Source organism: Euphorbia lathyris, chromosome 2 (genome assembly GCF_963576675.1).
Source record: "Euphorbia lathyris chromosome 2, ddEupLath1.1, whole genome shotgun sequence".
Lineage (NCBI taxonomy): Eukaryota > Viridiplantae > Streptophyta > Magnoliopsida > Malpighiales > Euphorbiaceae > Euphorbia > Euphorbia lathyris.
Genome location: NC_088911.1, coordinates 23,725,827 through 23,747,017, shown reverse-complemented (window position 1 = coordinate 23,747,017; position 21,191 = coordinate 23,725,827). Strand labels below are relative to the sequence as shown.

Below are 21,191 nucleotides of genomic sequence, written 5' to 3'. Positions count from 1 at the left end.
ATGGACGCTTTTACGTAGATAACCTCGAAAGGCTTTGAGTTTGTGGCTGAGATTGACTTACAGGCAAAATTCAGGAAAATAAATTTAAAGAAAAGTGCAAGGGTGGGCTGTAGGGTAACCATCCACTAAATCGTTGACACATGGCATCATCTCCTTCATCTTCCCCTCTATTTACCCTTGAGTTCATTGCAGCCTCAAATATTTTTCTTTTATTTTTTAAGAAAAATAAATCCACAAGAAATTATAGTGGCTGAGATTTCTCCTCACTACTCTACTGTATTTTCTGGTGTTTACGGACTCTACCGAAACTCGTTTTCACTTCTTCCTTTTTCTCTCTACTTATTCTATTTCTCTCCAGAATCTGCTTTCGATTCTCTCTTTTTTTTTGTTTTTGTTTTTGGATCATTCCGATCCACGCTTGCCGGAAACTTTGAGTTCTCATGTGAGTTTCTGGTTAGTGACGACGTGCATGATCGGAGACACCGCCAGTTATTCAGCTTCAGTTCACCATGGCTTTATCAGAAGGTACTTTCTCTCGCATTTTTTTAGGGATTTTCTCTTCTTTATCTCTTCTGTACGGTTGCCGGGAAAATTTCACTAATGGAAATATGATTTCTACTGAGCCTGATTCACTTTTAATTTTGGTTATGTTTAGCTTGACAGCTACTACCTTTGCTCTTTTATTTTGTTTAGAAGAAGTTTAATGATGCGAGTAATTTAGATTTGAAATCATGGTGAATGTTTCTCGGCAATCGGAAAGAGGATTTAGGATTTGAAAACTTGTGATGTACTTACAAATTTGTCAATTTAATGGAAGGTGGATAAATAGAACTGGCTGTTGTTGATTACTGATTCAAGTTTCCTTTTCCTTTTTCTCCTTCCCTGTTTGTCTCTTTCTAAAGGATTTGGCATCTACGCGTTCGTTTTGGTGAGGATTCTGAATAAAGGAATTTACTTTTAGTTCTTTCGGCGACGCGTCTGTCTTTCTGTCTCTCCATCTCTGTTCTGGTGGATTCTTAAAATTCTTAATTCTTAGGGAGTTTATATTCTGTTTTATTACTTTATCTAAATACGTTGCCTATGCACGGTGAATGTGAATTGGCATTAAAATTCAGATACGGATCTCTATCGATTGTTGTGGCGTTTTTCTTCTTTTGCAGTAGTATTCACTTATCAGGTATCTTGGAGTTCAAAAACAACGGCTTTATTTGTAGCATCCAATGTTGCCAGAAACGAAAGGAGATTTCTATTTTATCCATTGTTCATTAGAGAGGATTTGAAGCAGCGTTAGTGGCCAAGGTCCAGCAATGGACACATACTCTTCTGGAGAAGACTTGGTTATTAAGGTAAAGTTAACTGTTCTCTTTCGAATTCTTTTTTGTGCTTCTTTTCGTTGGATATTGAAGTGGTGAAATAAGCCTTGAAGTATCTAACTTATGAAGTTACATCAATCATAGACAAGAAAACCTTATACAATTACCAAGCAACGTGAGCGATGGACAGAGGAGGAGCATAATAGGTTCTTAGAAGCTTTGAAGCTCTATGGTCGAGCTTGGCAGCGAATAGAAGGTAATAACATGCAATAATTTTCCTGAACTTGTTTTCTTTTTACTATTTTTAGTTATTGCTCATGTCAGATTGATTTATTTTTCTTTTTATTTTTAAATGTGATCTATTTGAATAACGAACGTAGGGGAATGATCTGGCTATTCCTTTCAAGAATGCCATGAGATGCTATGTATTTAGTCTTAATTGGACATCTGTCTCTTTTCTTCTGTGTGTTTTTTTTTTCTTGGTGATGCACAGAACATATAGGAACTAAAACTGCAGTGCAGATCAGGAGTCATGCGCAGAAATTTTTTTCAAAGGTCAGTTAATACCTTTTGTCTGAATTTTTTTTGTTATCAAATTGATATTGTTGCCTCTACTTCTCCTGGTGTAATGAAAGACTGTGATTCTTCAACTGTATATCTAATTACCTTGCTGAATGTCTTCTTTTCGTATTATGTTATTCAATTCATGTAGCAATTTTCTCTTGATAGTGTTTGCAAGTGCTAATGTGTGTATGTTGTTTTCCTGAATGCATGATATGTAAAATACACACAGGTAAACGCACAATGATATATTATAAATTGTTTGGAACTTGGCTACGGTATTACACTATTTATGTGTGTTCTTTGGATGAGGGCGAGCCTTGGTGCAATGGTAAACATTGTTGTCGTGTGACTGAGAGGTTACGGGTTCTAGTCTTAGGAGCGGCCTCTTGCCAAAAAATTGGCAGGGGAAGGCTTGCCCCCAGTACACCCTTGTGGTGGGACCCCTCCCCAGATCCTCGCTTAGCGGGGACGCGTAGTGCACCGGACCGCCCTTTATGTGTGTTCTTTGGATGTGTTGAATGTATTTTGACAATTAAAGCACTTTGATAAGGAAATTAGTTGGAGAGAGTCTGGGAGATATGGAGAGGGGTTTATTGGTATATGTTTAGCTTTTCCTTTTTTCTTTTTTACTTCCTTTAGCCTGCACGCTAGAGATTAGTCTCTTCTTGACATCTAATGTTAGTAGAAGTTTGGTCAGTATAGTTAAAAAAAAGGAGTAAAAAACATATAGGTCTTCAATTTATTGCAGATTTTACTTGTACACTGCATAAATCAGTTAAATGTTAGAAGAGTGCATATTAGTGATACCTTGGTGGATAGTTTAGTTTTATGAGGATCGAGGAGGAAGACAGAGAAGAAGGGGATAAAAATCTTGGCGAAGTTTTTATGACTTTATCTTTTCATATGTTTCCTCTTTCGTCATATGTATGGTCTTGTAGATTGTACAATTAATCTACGTTGACAATATGACCTTAGAATTTTCAGATCGACTTCACAGATATCTTAAATTTGGAACACAGGTAAGCTGATTGTGGCACTACATAAGTTCAATAGGAAATACCTCATAATTTTATTTTAACTAACATTTAGTAGATAGATATATTTGGAAAATATCATTAATACCTTCTTGATTTTGTAAAACACAAATAATTTGAAACAAAAAGATTTCCTGAAATGACAATGCTATGAAAAGGAGGTAGTATTTCTTTTGAGTCATTATTTTTAGGCCCAGTGACAAAAAAAGTCAAGCCTATTCACATGTTTTGTATGGTGGTAAGTTCACTTTCCTCAATTTGAAGCAGGTAATCCCAAAGATTTGAAGTGGTAAAGTGAAAATAAATATATATAAGCTGGAAATAAAATTTAATGATGCCTTAGTTATATGTTGATACAAAAATATATAGTATATCTGTTTCTAAGATAGAAATAGCGGGTCAAAAAGCAATAGGAGGTAAAAATGACCAAACATTATAGAGGGAAATACATTTGAGTGGAGATAGGACAATCTATCTAAGGAGAGAATAATAAGTTCCCAAATTTGATTAGGTATATCTTCTGTCTGTATACCTAAATACTTTATTATGATAAAGAGAAATACTTATGTTAGCTGATTTCATGTCAACTAAAAACATATGCTTTTTCTTATCAACTTAACTATTGAAATTGTCTTACTACCAAAAACTATTGAAATTGTCTTTTATTATGCTTCTCCTTTTAATATATATTCCTACTTCCTCGAACAAATTGCAATCTGGAACAGAAATCCAACTAAGCCTGCCCCCCATCGTACCATGAACACGGAAATACAGAAGTAAGTTGGCACACCCATGCCAGTACCATAGCAAACTGCAATCCTAGTAACTTACTTATGACATGTAATGACCCGAGCTCAACAAAGTCGCTGTCATTGACAGTCTTTTCAGAACCGCATGGATTATAGTAAAAAGAGAAGATGGAGGATAAAAAGATGAGAAGGTCAAGATATAAGAGGGAAGGAGAAAAGAAGAGTTGAGAACAAAAACAGTCGAGTGAGAGAACGAATGGGATGAAACAGATAGAGATTAGAGAGAAAAATTGTATTAAGCGTACTTGCCAAAATAATTTTTGAAAATTCATGATCTTCCAATAAAATTTATGAGCTGTGGATTATCCCCAAATTGAACACCTAAGCTCCTTAGGATCATTGAGCCCTGATACCGAGTTGTTGTGGCCCGAGCTCTTCTAACTCATTAAGAATCCATTCAGAATCAAAAGGATTACAGAAGAGTGAGAAGAGCTGAAGATAGGAGGATGAGAAGAGATCAGAAATGGAAGAGGGAATAAGAAGAGCAAATGAGTAGAATAGTCAAGAACAAAATCATATTAGAGGGAGAGAAAGAATAAGGGGGATACAAAGAAAAATAAGATTGTTTATTATTCACCATATGTGATCTCTACAATCTAGCTGATGTGAACTTTGTACTATGTTTTGTACAGTACAATTTGTTACATTGCTATAGTACAATACAGCTATACTTGTTTCCTTACAATTTATCATGACGACTCCTTACAAACACTTGCGTGGCGTTATAGCATTGATCATAAGTACAGGCAATTTAGTGAAGAGAAAGAACTTGAACTATAAACCCTATTCAGCTACGTCAATTGGTAAAATAATTATTTATGCTACTTTTTCTCATGGTGCAAGTTAAAATGAAACATTTTTTGCCTTTTTATTTCAAAGAAACGAAGTTATATTTTTGTTTAATTGTCGAGTAAAGAAAATTAAATGTTTTACCAAAAAAGTTTTTAAAAATAATAATTTTTTTTAGTCGTGACAAGACACATTTAGTTCTACTGTTAAGATAGTTCAATTGCTCTTTCAACACTGTTGCTTGTTTCTTCTGATGACCAGCATGAGTTAGCACTCAGCATAGAAGCAACAAGATCTTCTGGTCAAGTAATACTACATGAAATGCTTTCTTTATGTAATGTGGGATTTACAAAGAATAAGTGGCCTTTAATTCTTGCACATGTTTTCAAAAGCAATTCCTGGGGAAGTGATGAATTGTCTTCTTTTCATGGTGCGGTGGTGGCCTATCTTCAACTAAAATGAAGAAAGAACACCAACTGTTCACAATCCATATAGATAAGCACAGCATAAAATGCAGAAGAGATACTAAAATGTTTATCTCTAGCTTCAAGAGAGTCATCATATGGACTTATTCAGTTTTAACAGTTCTGGAAAATAATCATGCAGTGCATCCTGTTTGGGCATATGGTCAACACTAAAGATTATCTATATTAAAATTATCCTCTTTTGCACCGCATGATATCAATTATTTATTATACTACAGTTATATCAAGGTTATATCAGCATACATATGCATCAGTAACTATTCTGCATGTGTACATCAAAGATAATGATACAGTTCGAAGAACAGATAATGAAAAACAATATAAATAGGAACTTGTGATTAACTAGACCTGTAGAAAGTGCAGCATCAAATAGAAGGATCATATGAGTTGGGTGAGAGTGTGATGACTACAACCAAATTGAGATGTGAAGAAAGTCACCCCTTCTTAAACTGATTGGTTTTCTACTACATAGTAGCATAAATAAATGGGTAAATCAATCTAGCAGGGTTAATATGCCAAGTTCTTGAGGTTCTTCAATCTTCACTTAGTAGATTATGCTCTGAAATGTGCTTATAGGTTCTTCCTCTCACTGTCTCTTTCTTGAGACTTGATCACAGTTATTTCCCCATTCTGGATTGACAAGGGAGGCTGGTTTGGCCTATCAGTCTCAGTCTAGAGACTGCTTGCTACTGTTGAGTTTTGACCTTACAGAATATTTTAAATTTCCGAGTCATAGAGCTTGGCTTTAGCATGAATGTTTTTCACCTAAAGCCTAAGTGCTTGAGATCCTTGATGAATTGCCAATGTGTAAAAATGATGTGCTGTTTCCGTTTCATCAGCCTGATTGTCTTCCATATGTAAGGATACAGCAAAAAAATAATTAAAATTTTTTAAAAAATAATGTATTAGGTTTCTAAATTTCTTGAGTAAGCTCTTGTACTTTGATGTGGCCTTAGTTAGCTCCTTGTACTTGTAATTCTTGAATAATCTAGCCCTGGACTAACAACCACTCTCCCTTAACTGTTCATCATCATCCACGTCAGATATAATCCTCTTAGTTCTGTCGACCCAATTAATGGAGAGTGAGAGTATGTCTGATAGATTTGTTGGTTGGGGCTAGATTATCCGGAAATTACAAGTAGAGGTCACGGGTTCGAGTCTTAGGAGCGGCCTCTTGCCAAATAAATTGGCAGGGGAAGGCTTGCCCCCAGTACACCCTTATGGTGGGACCCCTCCCCGGACCCTCGCTCAGCGGGGACGCGTAGTGCGACCGGGCCGCCCTTTTTTTTTCATTTTATAGGGGCTAAATATGGCTGTTGCCTTTATTGTCTATGTGAATACCACTTAACACTTCTGTGTGTTTGCTGTTTTGCACTTTTTTCCCTTGTGGTTGGGGAAGGTGACAGGGGATGACTTGCATTTGTTATCTGCATTGTTTAGGAGAATGTTGAGTAAACTGGAGAATACTTGTGAAATGCAGTTCTCTTCTCTTATTTGTTATATGACTTGATAGGAGCTTTTTTAAAAACACAGTTTTTGTTCGAGTCTTTTTGTGTGTGTGTGTGGACATAGTGGTATATGCACTGGTAATTCATTTTACGTATTTGTTTCCCACAAGGCTACAGCTACTAGGGTCTATTGTGGGTATTGCATTTCCTGTTGTAAAATGCTGGGTTGTTTTTTCTGGTCATAAATTCTTATCTTGTCCTATATAGCACATGCATTTAAGCTAGCAAGGCAGCTTATGTTCTTTTATCTCTATTTTGGCATAAACAACCATAATTTTAAAGGCCATCTGGGCATGTTCCCTTTTCAAGATCCCACCCTCAGGTCTCTTACTGTACTCATGAAATTTCAGTCTCAAGGCTTTAATACTCTTTTCAGAAGTCTTCGAGGGGGTTTGTTCTAATTGTAAACATATGTAAACTATTATCAAGATCGCACTGCAGTCCTTTTCATGTGATGCTACTCTTTTTGTCACCTAGTAAGAACTAATGGTTTTTTCACCAAACTGCATGTAATGGTAAAAGACAACTTTACAACTAACTATGTGAATAAAATTTATGACCTTGGCTGTATACAACATTTTGTTGTTTTTGACTTGTTATTATTATGTGTGGAAGGCATTTTTTAGGAGTAAAAGCAATAAATTATTATTGTAGACTGTGAAGGGAACTGTATCACCATTTGAATCATACTTACCTTATCAATTTTAGGGGTGCTAGTTGAACTTTTCTCTAATTGGTGATGATAGTAGCAATTTTATTTTTTTTTATTTTTTATTTTTTGCAGTTGGAGAAGGAAGCGGTTGCTAAGGGTGTTCCTATGGGACGTCTTGACATAGACATTCCACCTCCACGTCCTAAAAGGAAACCAAGCAATCCTTACCCTCGAAAGACTGGTGTTAGTCCTACACCATGTCAATTGGCTCTAAAGGATGGAAAGCTTTCAAGTCCAGTTTCTCTTCCGCATTGTAAACCACTGTTGGACTTGGAGAAAGAACCACTTCCTGAGGTGAAGACTTCTTTCTATGTCCCTTGCTACTCATTTAATTGGTTTTGTTTACCTGTTGACATTTTTTTATGAGTTCAGAAACCCAATGAAGAACAGAAGCAAACAAATGTTAAGGAAAAGCAGGATGACAGTTGCTCAGATGTCATTACCCTCCTCCAAGATGCCCACTGTTCTTCAGTTTCTTCTGTGAACAAGAATTCTATACAAACACCAGAGGCACTAAAAAATTCATGTTCTTTCAGGGAGTTTGTACCTCCAATGAAGAATGGGATCAACCAGGATTCATCTACTGAATCCTACGTTACCAATGTACTTGAAGGAAACCTGAAGCTGGATAAGCCTGATACCAAACAGACAGTTCAGGAAAATGGCACTAGCAATGCTTCAAAGCCAGAATCTTGCAGTGCATTGCCAACAGATCAGAAGGAGGGAGTGCAGAATTATCCCAGGCATGTCCCTGTGCATGTGCTGGATGGGAGTTTGAAGGCATGCATGCAAACTTCTTCAGACGTGACATTCCAGGAACCCACAGTTCATGGCCATCCCAATTTTTGCACTCATCCAGCTACCTCTACTACTGCTGAACATCAAAATAATGAACCCAGATTTTCTGCACATCCATCATTTTTAAATTATCCTCCTCCCTTCACTCCAAATCGCCATAATCAGGATGACTATAGATCATTTCTCTCTTCGACATTTTCAAATCTTATTGTATCTACACTATTACAAAATCCTGCAGCCCATGCTGCAGCAACCTTTGCAGCTACCTTTTGGCCTTATGCTAATGCTAATGTGGAAAGTTCTGCAGATTCTCCAGCATGCGCCCAAGGAGGTTTTTTACCGAGGCAAACAAACTCTGCTCCCAGTGTGGCAGCCATTGCTGCTGCTACAGTAGCAGCCGCAACAGCATGGTGGACAGCCCATGGACTACTTCCCCTTTGTGCTCCTCCTCATACTGCCTTTACCTGCCCTCCAAATTCTGCAACTGCAAATCCATTAGCAGATGCTGACCAAGTTCCTGTAACTAAGGCAGACAAAAATGAAACTGGTCGAGAAAATCCACCTATGCAAGATCAACAATTGGATTTAACAAAATCTGAAGCTTTGCAAGCTCAAAATCCAGCCTCCAAATCACCAGCATTGTCAGTGTCTGACTCCGAAGAGAGCGGAGGTCCAAAGCAAAACACTGGACCAAAAGCTACTGATCATGAGATGCCTGCAGCACAACCCGAGATCCATGATGTGGGAAAAGCCAACAACAGTAAACGGGTTGACCGTTCTTCATGTGGGTCAAATACGTCTGGAAGTGAACCGGAGACAGATGCATTGGAGAAGCTTGAGAAAGACAAGGAAGAGTCTAAAGAAGCCGATGCAAATAATCCAGCCATTGAGTTAAGTAGTCGTCGCGGTAGAAATGGAAGTAACGTGGCTGATGCTTGGAAGGAGGTCTCTGAAGAGGTAATTGTTCCAAATACACCTGTTATATTTCTTGTAAATGATTGAACGATAACGAGAAAAAAAGGAACTAACTTGAAACCAAGAATGCAGAAACTAAAAAGCATAAAAAAACTTGATGGCTCTGAACAAACAAACATTGTTATCCTTAAGGAATGTTTTCCCATAAGTTGCTACTGGTATAATAGCAGTTTCCTCTAGGATTAAACAGAGCCAAATACAAATTTTTAGTCAGTGAAAATTCCATGAGGATAACTTGAAGAAAAGTGCAGCAAGAAGAATGAAGAATTTTTTTTTTATGTAGAACTTAAAAGAACGTGTTATATCATCCCTTATATTTTCTTTAAACACTTCATACACATCCGGTACCACAAGATAAGTGTGACGGTACTTATTTTCCTTTCTTTAGAGATATGCTTAAACGCATGAGAACTTAAAAGCGATACCAGTTTAGTTTCTTTGTTGATGTAGGTTTCGAATAATGAATATTGAGTATCCATGTGATAAGGCTTAGAAATACCCAATAGTCAGGTTAAGTACATATGATATGATGCACAAGAACTTTAAAATTTCAAATCTTTCTTGATAGAGATTATTGTTTATAACTGAAGAATAGAGCTTATAAATCTGTCTTTTATTTACTTATGATCATTTTATCACCAATGCACCAGGGGCGGCTGGCTTTTCGAGCTCTCTTCTCCAGAGAGAGATTACCGCAGAGCTTCTCTCCTCCGCATGATCTGAAGAGACTATTATTGAATAATGATGTTGAAGTTGATAAGCTCAACAGAGTTGACAAAGATGAAAGTGCCTCACAGTTGAACCTTGACAGCAACACATGGCGGCTTTTCTGTAACCATCATGAAGCCGAGAAAAATACATCACCTACAGTTGATTACATGAACAATGAAGAGGAAGGGCCGCTGACATTAGGGCTTGGACATGGAAAGCTGAAGGCCCGTCGGACCGGATTCAAACCTTACAAAAGGTGTTCAATGGAGGCCAAGGAAAACATGACAGCCTCCATCCAAGGTGAGGAGAAATGCACAAAAAGGATACGTTTGGAAGGGGAACCTTCAACTTGATATTGCTGCACGCTTAAACAAAATAATTTTTTGTTTCTGCGTGCAGTTTATGATTTCTTTCCCCATTAACTAGTTTACTTTTCCTGTTTAAATTTAGAGTATCTGCAGTTCACGAGACTTGTCGTGCTTGTGTGTGTATCATATTATTCTACGTTGGCTTATCTGAACCAACCAACTGCATATTAGAAACCTATTTTGAATAGACATAGCTAAGAACCATCAGGTACTGAATGTGTTGCGATATGGCCACATTCACCCAAAGATGTTCGCTTGCAAATATATGTTTAAATTTCCATTTCGACTCTTAGGCTAAGGAGATAAATCTCCGGATGTCTCATGTGCCTGTTCCTTGATTGCTGTTGATGTGATGAGAAATGGAAAGTAACCTTTAATGTTAATTACTGTATTATTTCTTAGTTATCAGGCGTCTCAGGAACTGAGGAATAAATAAGATGAGTATCATGAAATGTAGCAAATAAGATTTCATTTTAGAACTGTAAAACCATATAGTTTGACCTTCAACATTTTTTTTTTAAAATTTTACTTTCAAGCAGTATTTATTTCGGCCGGTTACTAGTAAGCAAATTCCACATCTAGTCTATTTTATGAGAGAATAAAATGCAACTCGTCCCAACAAGAAACCAGTAATGCGTGAAGAGCGCCAGGCCTAGTGCTTCACCACCCCCAGTGCTGGGTGCAGTCACCCTGGGGCGCCCCAATGCAGGTTGATCAGAGGTGCACCATGGTGCGTCTCTATGGCATATGTATATTAATAGGTTTCTAAAAGTGTTTAATATGGGTTTAATATTCCTCTTTGGATTAGACACATCCAGAGATCTAAAAAAGAAAATAAAGGACAGGAAGATACATGTTCGAATTGGAAGAGGAAGAGACAGACAGTCGCACAACACAATGATATCAAGAGAAACAAGCAGAGAAAATATAAGAGAATGAAACAGAGCATACGTGAAACATAAGCAGCTAAGGGAGATAATTGTTGAACTTTGAAGAACAAAATATAAAAGATTTCAAAAGCAGCTAGCCTTGATATAATTTATTGCATTTTGATTTTAAAAGTTATCTTTTCTTATAAAATTTAAATGTTATCATTTATAGTTTTATAAATTGTACTTTGTTAATGCACCTTATATTGCTTAGGCACAAGGCTCCATGATCTCTTGTGCCTTAGTTGTTAGGCGAGGTTGAAGGTCCTGCGCCTAGTAAATTTTAGGCAGGATTATATTAAAAGGCAGCCTTGTGCGCCTTACTTGCGCTTCGCAGGCTCTCATCAGTCGCGTTGCTTGCACCTTTTAATTAATGATTAGGTTTTTTTTTACCGCTCATTAATAAAAGGTTGATTAATCTCAATAGCATATACTAACTTAAATTTAAACCATTGATCTATTTAAAAATAAATAAATAAGAAAGAGACTTAAAATAGAAGGGATAGAGATGGAAGAAAAGTAAGAAATGTAAAGGAAATGAGCTTCTACATTGCTAAACCTGTAATTCTGTATTTTACATTTGATGTTTTTGACATTTAATATTATATATTTATGTATTATCTATTCATGTGGTTGCAAGTGTGTTTTTTAATTAATCATAACCTGTGCTTTACCTACTAACAGAGTAAAAATATTGATAATTAGATTGTACTTATTTTTTTTTCTTTCCCTGCATCTTTTGTTCATGAGGCACACACTTGAGCCTTGCGCCTAGACTCCATGACCCCTAACACCTTAGTGTGCCTTGTGTCTTGAACAATTATGGCAAAAAGTTTACATGTAACTTTACTTATATACAGTCCTTCCATTTATAACTTTGTTTACAGAGAAAAAATAGTACAGAGAAAAGCTGAGGCGTGTCATCTTGCCTTGAATTGCAAGAGCATCATATACAATTCTATTATTTACTCGATGTTATAAAATTCCCCTAACATGTCAACAGGTTATGAAGCATCCATTTCAACTTGCAAAACTTCAAAATTGCATGCCTCACTGACATTAGATTCTGGGGATCGTGTAAGAAAATGAAGGAATTTGTCTCTAAAAATAGTGGTGAGCCATTGTATAATTGGTAAAGGGAGGGAATGTCATCTAATATAAGCGAGATTGATGGGACTGCAACTTGGTTATGTAGCTTTCAATTCGTTTCTTATTGGCTGGAGTTAAAACAAATAGAGGGTTAATTGGTAGAGATGGTGCTTCTTCAACAACAAAAGAAAGTAGAAGCAAGGCTTTAGAATATAAATCTGCTGCATTATCCTTGTTCTCCATGTACTCATCAACCTGGAAAAAAGGAACAAGCAAATATTGATGTATGGGTATAACACTACGAATTTACTAGGTTTAATACATTCCTAATCCGTGTACTTATCCAGAAAAATCAACTGTCCTATATTTCGGGAACATCTTACTAACCCCTGAACTTGATTAAAGTAACTTATTGACTCCTCTAAGTCTAAGTGGAAGTGCAAGGGAAGCTTTTAGTCAAGTTGAAGTGTGTATCCCTTTTAAGCGAGTTTATGAGGTCAATAGATCACACTGTAAGTAAGTTTAGGGAGTCAATAGGCCACTTTAAAAAAGTTCGGAGAGTCAATAGGTTACTTTAAGCAAGTTTTGGGTATATAGGATGTTTCCAAAGTATGTATTAAGCATATTTACTATGTAGGATTTAGAAACTTACAGCACCACTAGTTCCAAAATTTAGAGCCTTTTGAAATATTATTTCCATGGCATCAGGCATCTCTGCAGCAGCTGTAATACATGTGAAATTTTTTCCAAGTTAGGCAGGCACTCAGTAAGGCAAGCACTGTGATAGAGCAATCATAAACAGCCTGACCATCCATATCTCGAATGTGAGATGATAACTTCTCTGCACGATCATATGCAGCTATAAATTCTTGCTCTGCCCACGCACGGGCAGACGAAGGCTCTCCAAGATCTACTTTGTCTGTCATGCCAACACGAGCATGAGTGGATTCAACAGCTGAACTTCTTGCACATAATTCGCCTCCTGCAGTTGAGGCCATCCAGGAGTTGCAAATTCTAAGAACTTTCTTCCATAGGGCCAAAACAACAAGTTCAACTGAAAATGATTCCAGATATTGCCCTGCATTGTGCTGCAAGTAATTGCAATTGCAGCTCAGATATAAAAAAATTCCTAGCTCTCAGTAAGCAGCATAATGAGCTCCAGCAGACAGATGAATGATGACACTAATGCCTATTTGCAATCTCAGAGGAATCTTGTCAGATCACCAAAAATTAAGACAGTATAAGATAAAAATAATCAATAATAATGCCGTTAGCCTCAATGGCCATGACATAGCCTTCCACGTCTGCTAACAGCTGCAGTTAATTAATTTGAAAAGGACAATGTTCAATTAGTACTTGAATTGAACAAATTGCTACAATTCTCAGATATCATCCATTTATGTTGCATTCCTACAGCCTATATGGAATTGGGTCCTTCACAGAATGAAAACACTCTGAATTACAACTTTGTATGCATATGTATTGGCAACATCAACAAATTCTATCAACTAAAATCCAACACGAAAAAAATTGCTCAGCAGAAAATGCACGCTCACCTTTTCCAGTGCTAGCTCCCCAATAGCTTGTACATACTGACGTAACAAGTGGAGCCTAGTTGAAGGATGCAGTGTGGTTTCTCCTTGCATATCCTGGTCATTCTTCTTTGGTGGATAAGCAGGAACTCCAGCAGCAGAGTTCCCTTGCAGCAATGTCTCAGAGTAATAGGAGAAATTGTCCGTTGAAGCAAAATGACGATTGACAAGAACATAATCTTTTGCAATGGACTCCAGTGAATCAGCAACTGGTTAGAAAATGTCAAAATAGCACTTTCAAAACGATTGAAAAAAATCCACGGCTCTAAAAGATTAAAACACAAGAAAATGTATTACACCTCCAGGCTGATCTGATGACCATTGGCTTCCATCAACGGGCTTCCCCATCCTATCATGTGCAGAACATGGCATAGGCCCATGGGAACTACTGTTGCCTGATGAACCACCATGAACATTTCCATGCACTGCAATATCATGGAGAGATAAACTAGTGAACTTTGCATCCTCTTCAGCTGAGCAGATCAGATCTTCTGAATGCAACTGAGACCTCTTATCAGAAGCGGAAGAATCAAGCCGCTGATCCACTAACTTCAGGTCTTCAGGTAAAGAAGATTTATCACCATCCAGCATTAACCTACATAATTTATTGCAGTAAATAAATTGGGTACCTTGAATATGCCTTACTACCAATGGTCCAGCACAGATGATTCATGCACTATAAAGACAAGTTCAGACTTTCAATTATTACCTTGGTTCCTCTAGGAACTTGTGATTGAAAAACTCCATGAATGATAGGCGCTCAACTGAAAATAGAAGTTCAAAATTTCATAATAGAAGCTTTTTGGGCAATGCACCTATGTGATTTAACTCTCAATGGCACAAAGTTTCAAGCTCTTTCTACAAGACACACTCACACACTACATGCTACCATTACTATGCCACAAATACAAAGAACAAGCATTCGCCCAGCGCCCATGTGTTAACAAAATGGGCACTGTAGTCACTGGTACCTGGGTTATGGTGTAAAAGACTTCTGCACAGATCCACACATTCTGGATGTAAATCCTCCAAAGCACCTTCTGGGAATTGCAGCTCCGTTGATGCCAAAATATTCTGAAAAAGCTGAGTACATGGAAGATCACCGAAAACATGTTATGGCCTAGAAAAACATTTCAAAATAACAGCAGGTCCATTCATCATATTATGCTTCATAACGAAAAGCATACATTATTCAGACCTCACATATTTTTCATCAAATAATTCTTCCAAAAACCTGATATTGAGTATTTCCATGAAACGGTAGGGTTCCAGTAACCAGCTCAAATAAAATGGCCCCAACACTCCATAAGTCAGCCTGCACATACCACGAAATTTAAATTGCATTTAGCTCAGTGATGATACAATTCATTCCAATCATCTTCTATAGCTTGCATGTATCAGCAGCATCACCTTCGCATCATACTTAAGATTCTGAATGATCTCTGGAGCCATGTATAATGGAGAACCACAAAGTGTATCAGCCAAATCTTGGGGCGTCAAGGACCTGTAAGTAAACCAAAGAAACAGCAGAATAAAGAGAGTTGTAATAGCCTTTGTTAAATAGTAGTAAAACAATCCATAAAAATAATTTCTTCTGACCAGGAATTATCTGAACTACTAATACTCATAGATATACAAAATTAAGTCAATATCTTAAGGAAATAATATCATGAGTGATTAAGAAGTTTCATGACTTCCTTGACGCCAAATCAAGAATAATAAATCGGCACTTGGTGTCATTCAAAATACTCATGATGATGAGAAGTAGTTCCCAACATGCGATACTTCAAGGCTAAACCACCATGGTTTACATCATAAATAAAAACATGCCCCTTGGGACTTTAATCAACTCAATAGGCAAGCCAAATAAATGGGTAATGTGCTACCAAGGAAATAGGCAACCTTGAGCTTGGTTCAGTAAGTTGATGATTAAGTTCTTAGACACTGAGGAGATAACTCTATTGGTGTAAAATCATTCATAAACCACTATCTATAATTTATTAATATCGCGTCTAGTTCAGGGCATTGCATACAACTACTCAGTCAACAAGGCAATGTGTCTTGAAAGTTGTGTACCGTTACCAAAGCATGCTTACCTAGCAAAACCAAAATCCCCTATCTTCAACTGTGGGGTTGCTTCATGTGATGATAAAAGTAGATTCTGCAATTACACCCTCGACTTTATTATTATGATCCAATTATAGAAACAGAGAGATCAACTACCACACCAGAATAGTCATATCTAAATCAAGTTATGAATAGAAGAAAAATGTCTTCCAACAGAAGATAATGATGCATCCGTGCGTGTAACATACAGATGATAACACACATCCCCACCAACAAAACATGTTTGGAGTTATGGGACCTCACATGTTTGACCTCTGTACAAAAATATAACAGCCATGTAAGAAAAGTAAATAGAACTTTGAGTACAAGTAGCAGGAACCTGAGGTTTTAAGTCCCTGTGAATAAGATGTTTTTCTTGAAGCACTTGCAAGCCAGCAGCTGCAAAAACAACAACCAACTATAATTTTAGTTTAGTTCCCACACTCACTACACTAAAAACAGAACAATTAATCATAATTTGACGAACATGATAACGACAAAAAAAAAAAAAAAAAAAAAAAAGCAATGAAAACCTAACAGTGCCTAGCTTCACTTTTAACTATATTAGACTAACACAACAAAATTGAAACTCGATTCTACTGCGAACAACAGGCGAAAAATTCAATTGCTTAAAAATGGAAAAGATTATCATAGTATGCAATACAAAGATTCGTATACAGTTAAACTGTCAGAAGTAAATATTATAAGGTCAAGCATAAAGTGTACCATTCAATTATAGTAAATGACGATAATCAGTTGAAATTGAAGAAGAAATAAAAAATAGCAAAGTTGAGGGGAATGATCACATAGTACCTAATTGTCTCATAAAGTGTCTGGCCACATCCTGCGATACTTTGCCATGACGATGAATATAAGCAGCAAGATCGCCTCCATCGCAGTACTCCAACACAAGAAATATCTTGTCCTCAGTCTATACAAACAGGAAAACAGTTTTTTGAGAAAAATGAAAACAAAAAGAAATAGATATCGAGGTAGAGAAGCAATAAAAAGACCTGAATAGAATCGAAAAGTCGGATAATGTTGGGGTGACGGATAGTACTAAGAATAGAAATCTCTTTAAGCAAATTGTCACTGATTTTAGGTGTAAGCAAGTTCTTATCAATCTCTTTAACAGCAAATTGAAGAGGAGAGAAGCGATCGCGAGCGCGCCAAACAACAGCGAAGGACCCGGAGCCGATTCTGGGGCCGAGTATGTAATTTCCGACGGTGCGAGCGTGGTGAAGATCCATCACCGAAGTAAGCGAGTGACTATTGGTACAGTAAGAGCAAGAAAATCATGATTTTTTGTTTGTTGAGTTTGGTGGAAATTATTCAGAAAAGGGAGAGAAATTTTCTTCTTTATTGGAAAACAAAAACGAGGCCTTTTAGCAGATGATTTAAATGTGTGGAAAAGACGCCGAAACCAAATCTCTCTCGATAGCGTCGAATCGATGATGCTACTACGTACCGCACTTTTTCCGTTGCTTATTTTGCTTGTGTCTTCAACCAACCAAAACAGTTAGCAAGCAATTACCCAAAATCATAATAACAATAATTTAATATTCACTGTAAATTAAAGATTTCAAAAATTAATATAGCAAGGAATTAGGAAATGCAAAATCTACAAGAATAAAATTGTGATAATGATGTGTTTGTTTTTTCTCATTCCGCCACTTATTTACTGTTTATCAACTAACGGTTGATTTAAAAATGTCACTTTTTATCATATGGATCTTAATAAATACGTAGAATTTAGTTAAATCTAGACTTATTAAAATTTTAGGACGAAAATTCAAAGTATTCTAAGTTTTAAATTTAATAAGTCTAGATCTATATAAATATTACTGATAAAAATATTTAGTACAACTATCTATTGCGTTTTGAGAAAAAATGACATCCTGATTTTAACTATAGTAGTATTTTCTCGATATAACTACGACTTGCCTTTATTTTTTTTTTATATATATATACTTTTCAAAATTAACATTAAGAACAGTTGCTAACAATGAATTTTTAGCTTTTGGAACTTTCCATATCTCCTCAATTGCATCCACGATTGTAATCGAGCCGGGTTTTGGTTTGCTTATGTTCAGTTCGTTAGAAAATTGACAATTTCGATCTCAATATTTTATTTGTGAGCTGCTCGTTAATTCAGTTTAATTTTGCTTGCAAACAACTGATTAATTATGTTTATTAATTATATTGATTTGAATTGATTTAACACAAAACTGCACAATTTTGAAATTTACAGAGTTAAAGTTTATACAAAACTATGTTGTTTTACTTTTCCTTTTTATAGAAACATTACTATTAAAAAAAATAATCGAACCAAACTTGTTCATGAATGTGTTCGTAAACATTATAATCGAGTTTGTTCATGAATCTATAATCAAGCATGTTCACGAACTTTTGAACCGAATTTCATCGTGAAGAATGATATATTAAAAGGATGAGAAGACAGATCAATTAGTCCAGTGTAAACTCTTTAGTAAACCACCTCTGTCGCTTTCTCTTTCTCTCTTTCATTCTGAGATAATTATCATTAATCAGATTATTATCACTCTCTATCTCTTTGTTACTAATGCTAATATCCTCTTTTCTTTTAATTCTTCATCTATATTGGTTTTTGGTCAAATTTCAGAATTATTTCTTTCAGTTGCAATCGAGTGATCAATTGATTCTATTTTACGGAAGTTCAAGGGGTTAACTGAATATTTTATGCAAGTTGAATGGACTATTGAAACTTCAGAAGCCAATTAATCTTTTTGAACAAGTTCAGGTAACAAATTATGCATTATGCCTTTAAAATAATTAAAACTTCATTATAAAATTAAAATATGAAAAGTTAAGATATCAATTTCATTTTGCTATAATTTAACTGTACAGGATTTAACAGTAATTTTAGCATGCTTAAAAAAAAACAGTAATTTTAGCAAATTGAATGGTAGTTTTAAGGGCTAATATAGGATAATAAAGCCCATTTATATTTATATGTTAGCCCATGTACATATACATGATGTTTCTTCCACATTCGAGAAAGATCAGTTATCTCCATCTTCTTGAAGCATCAAGAAATCATCCATCTTCTTCCGTTTCTGGATTTTGCCTTAAAATGGGGTTTAAAATGAAATTTTAACCATATAAAGAGTCCGGTTAAATTTTATGCCCACTGTGGGGCTGGTTTAACCGGAGCGAAACCGGAAGCCAACCTTTCGGTTTCATTTTGCAAAGAAACCGGAAAGCTAGCTTCCGGTTTCTCATTTTTTTTTTTTTTTTTATGATTAAAAAATAGAAACCGGAAGCCTACCTTCCGGTTCTGTTTTTAATATATATTTTTTTTAAGTTTGGAAGAGGTGTGTCCGCCCCTTCAAAATTTTTAATGTAAAATTTCAAAAAAAACCCTTTATCTTTTTTAAACTTTCAATTTAACTTCAAGCTTTAACTATTTATTTTTAAATTTATTAATTAAACATTTTCTTATCAAATTAATTAGTAGTAAATATCTAATTCGGTTAAAAATATTTTATTCTTTTAAATATGAGTTGAAATTATATTTTTTACAGTTTAAATTACGGTTTTTACAGTTTCTTTATAATTACAGTTTGAAATATGGTTTTTGCACTTCGAATATTTAACTGACATTTTGAACATTTCATTGTCACTTAGAACAGTTTAAATTATAGTTTGAAATGGTTTAACTGTTATTTAACTGTCACTTCGAACCGTAACTTTTCCGTGACGTTTGAAGTGACAACTAAAATTACGATTTTTACAGTTTCTTTATAATTACAGTTTGAAATATGGTTGTTGCATTTCGAATATTTAATTGTCACTTCGAACATTTAACTGTCACTTCAAACAATTTAAATTACAGTTTGAAATGATTTAACTGTTATTTTGAACCGTAACTTTTCGGTGACGTTGAAATTATGAAGAAACTGTAAAAACCGAAATTTAAACTGTTAAAAATATAATTTCAAACTGTACTGTGACTATAAAGAAACTGTAAAACCCGTAATTTAAACTGTCAAAAATATAATTTCAAAGTCATACTTAAAAGAATAAAATATTTTTAACTGAATTAGATGTTTATTACTAACTAATTTGATAAGATAATGTTTAATTAATAAATTTAAAAATAAATAATTAAAGATTGAAGTTAAATTAAAAGTTTAAAAAATATAAAGGGACTTTTTTGAAATTTTATTTTTTAAATTTTGAAGAGGCGGAAAAGAACATCAAAGCTTTAAATAAAAAAAAATATATATTTAATAGAAACCGGAAACCCATTTTTCAAATAAAAAATAATAATATATTAAGAAACCGGAAGATTAGCTTCCGGTTTCTTTACAAATTGAAACCGAAAGCTAATCTTCCGGTTTCGAACCCAGTTAAAGAAGCCCCACATTGGAAATAATTTTTAACTGGGCTCTGAATAAGGAATTATCCTTATTAAAAAAAGACCCATTTTGAGTCAAAATCCTCCGTTTCCTATAAATACCTCTTTCTGATCTGCACTCTCCAAAACCAGAGAAGAGATCAACAAAGTAACCGTTTTCAGCAAAACAAAAACCATCCAATCAAAATGTCTATCATTCCGAGCATCTTCGGCGGCCGGAGAAGCAACATCTTCGATCCATTCTCTCTCGACGTCTGGGATCCTTTCCAGAACTTCCCAATCGGCGCCCCAGTCCCTCGATCAGAGCTGTCGAACGAAACGGCAGCGTTTGCGAACACAAGAATTGACTGGAAGGAGACACCGGAGGCTCACGTATTCAAAGCAGACGTTCCAGGATTGAAGAAAGAAGAAGTGAAAGTGGAGGTTGAAGAAGGGAGAGTTTTGCAGATAAGCGGAGAGAGAAGCAAAGAGGAAGAAGAAAAGAATGATAAGTGGCATAGAGTTGAAAGATCCAGTGGGCAATTCTTGAGGCGGTTTAGGCTGCCGGAAAATACAAAGACCGATGAGGTAAAGGCAAGTATGGAGAATGGAGTATTGACAGTTACAGTGCCTAAAGAGGAAGTTAAGAAACCTGATGTTAAGGCCATTGATATCTCTGGCTAATTAACACTCATTATATGCTATATGCTTTTGTGTTCTAGAATAATAAGTATAATGAGTTTGAATTTGTTTTTGATGTATTGCTGAGTTTGCTTACCTCTTAATAAAATCAAGAACCTTTTCTTCTATCTTCTTTTCTTGCTCTAATTTGTATCATCCGTTTTATGCCTATTGAAGTTAATAACTAAAGGATTACATGTGATATATTAAAGGGTAAATTCTAAAACAATCCATCGTGCTTTCATGGATTTAAAAAAAAAAAATCTATATTTAAAAAAAAAAAAACGTGTTATATTTTATTATCCAAAAAACCAAAAAACGGAAAATGTTACCGAAAAACGGAAAAACGG

The 21,191-nt window shown here is 35.6% G+C and overlaps 3 protein-coding genes across 5 annotated transcripts; 2 read left to right on the top strand and 1 right to left on the bottom strand.

Moving 5' to 3' along the window:
- Positions 1 to 211: 211 nt before the first annotated feature.
- Positions 212 to 10,449, top strand: LOC136217342 (protein LATE ELONGATED HYPOCOTYL). Of its 3 annotated transcripts, XM_066003944.1 has the most exons (8): positions 212 to 525; positions 903 to 928; positions 1,161 to 1,346; positions 1,458 to 1,569; positions 1,807 to 1,868; positions 7,287 to 7,508; positions 7,587 to 8,969; positions 9,638 to 10,449. In XM_066003944.1, the coding sequence occupies exons 3-8, from the start codon at positions 1,308 to 1,310 to the stop codon at positions 10,049 to 10,051; spliced, it is 2,232 nt and encodes a 743-aa protein (XP_065860016.1). In that variant the 5' UTR covers positions 212 to 525; positions 903 to 928; positions 1,161 to 1,307; the 3' UTR covers positions 10,052 to 10,449. The 3 variants fall into 3 exon arrangements, with proteins under 3 accessions (XP_065860016.1, XP_065860018.1, XP_065860017.1); XM_066003946.1 differs by lacking the exon at positions 903 to 928; XM_066003945.1 differs by having other exon boundaries at positions 903 to 1,346.
- A 1,366-nt stretch (positions 10,450 to 11,815) lies between these two features.
- LOC136217343 (serine/threonine-protein kinase ATG1a) lies at positions 11,816 to 17,268 on the bottom strand. Its single transcript, XM_066003947.1, has 13 exons — positions 16,796 to 17,268; positions 16,596 to 16,713; positions 16,123 to 16,181; positions 15,773 to 15,837; positions 15,087 to 15,180; positions 14,911 to 14,991; positions 14,648 to 14,759; positions 14,386 to 14,440; positions 13,976 to 14,271; positions 13,641 to 13,885; positions 12,893 to 13,172; positions 12,737 to 12,807; positions 11,816 to 12,339 (listed from the first exon to the last, which is right to left on the bottom strand). Exons 1-13 carry the CDS (start codon positions 17,030 to 17,032, stop codon positions 12,148 to 12,150), a joined length of 1,905 nt encoding a protein of 634 aa, XP_065860019.1. The 5' UTR covers positions 17,033 to 17,268; the 3' UTR covers positions 11,816 to 12,147.
- A 3,034-nt stretch (positions 17,269 to 20,302) lies between these two features.
- LOC136220273 (17.8 kDa class I heat shock protein-like) lies at positions 20,303 to 20,947 on the top strand. Its single transcript, XM_066008076.1, has one exon. It carries the CDS (start codon positions 20,368 to 20,370, stop codon positions 20,842 to 20,844), a length of 477 nt encoding a protein of 158 aa, XP_065864148.1. The 5' UTR covers positions 20,303 to 20,367; the 3' UTR covers positions 20,845 to 20,947.
- Positions 20,948 to 21,191: the final 244 nt, after the last annotated feature.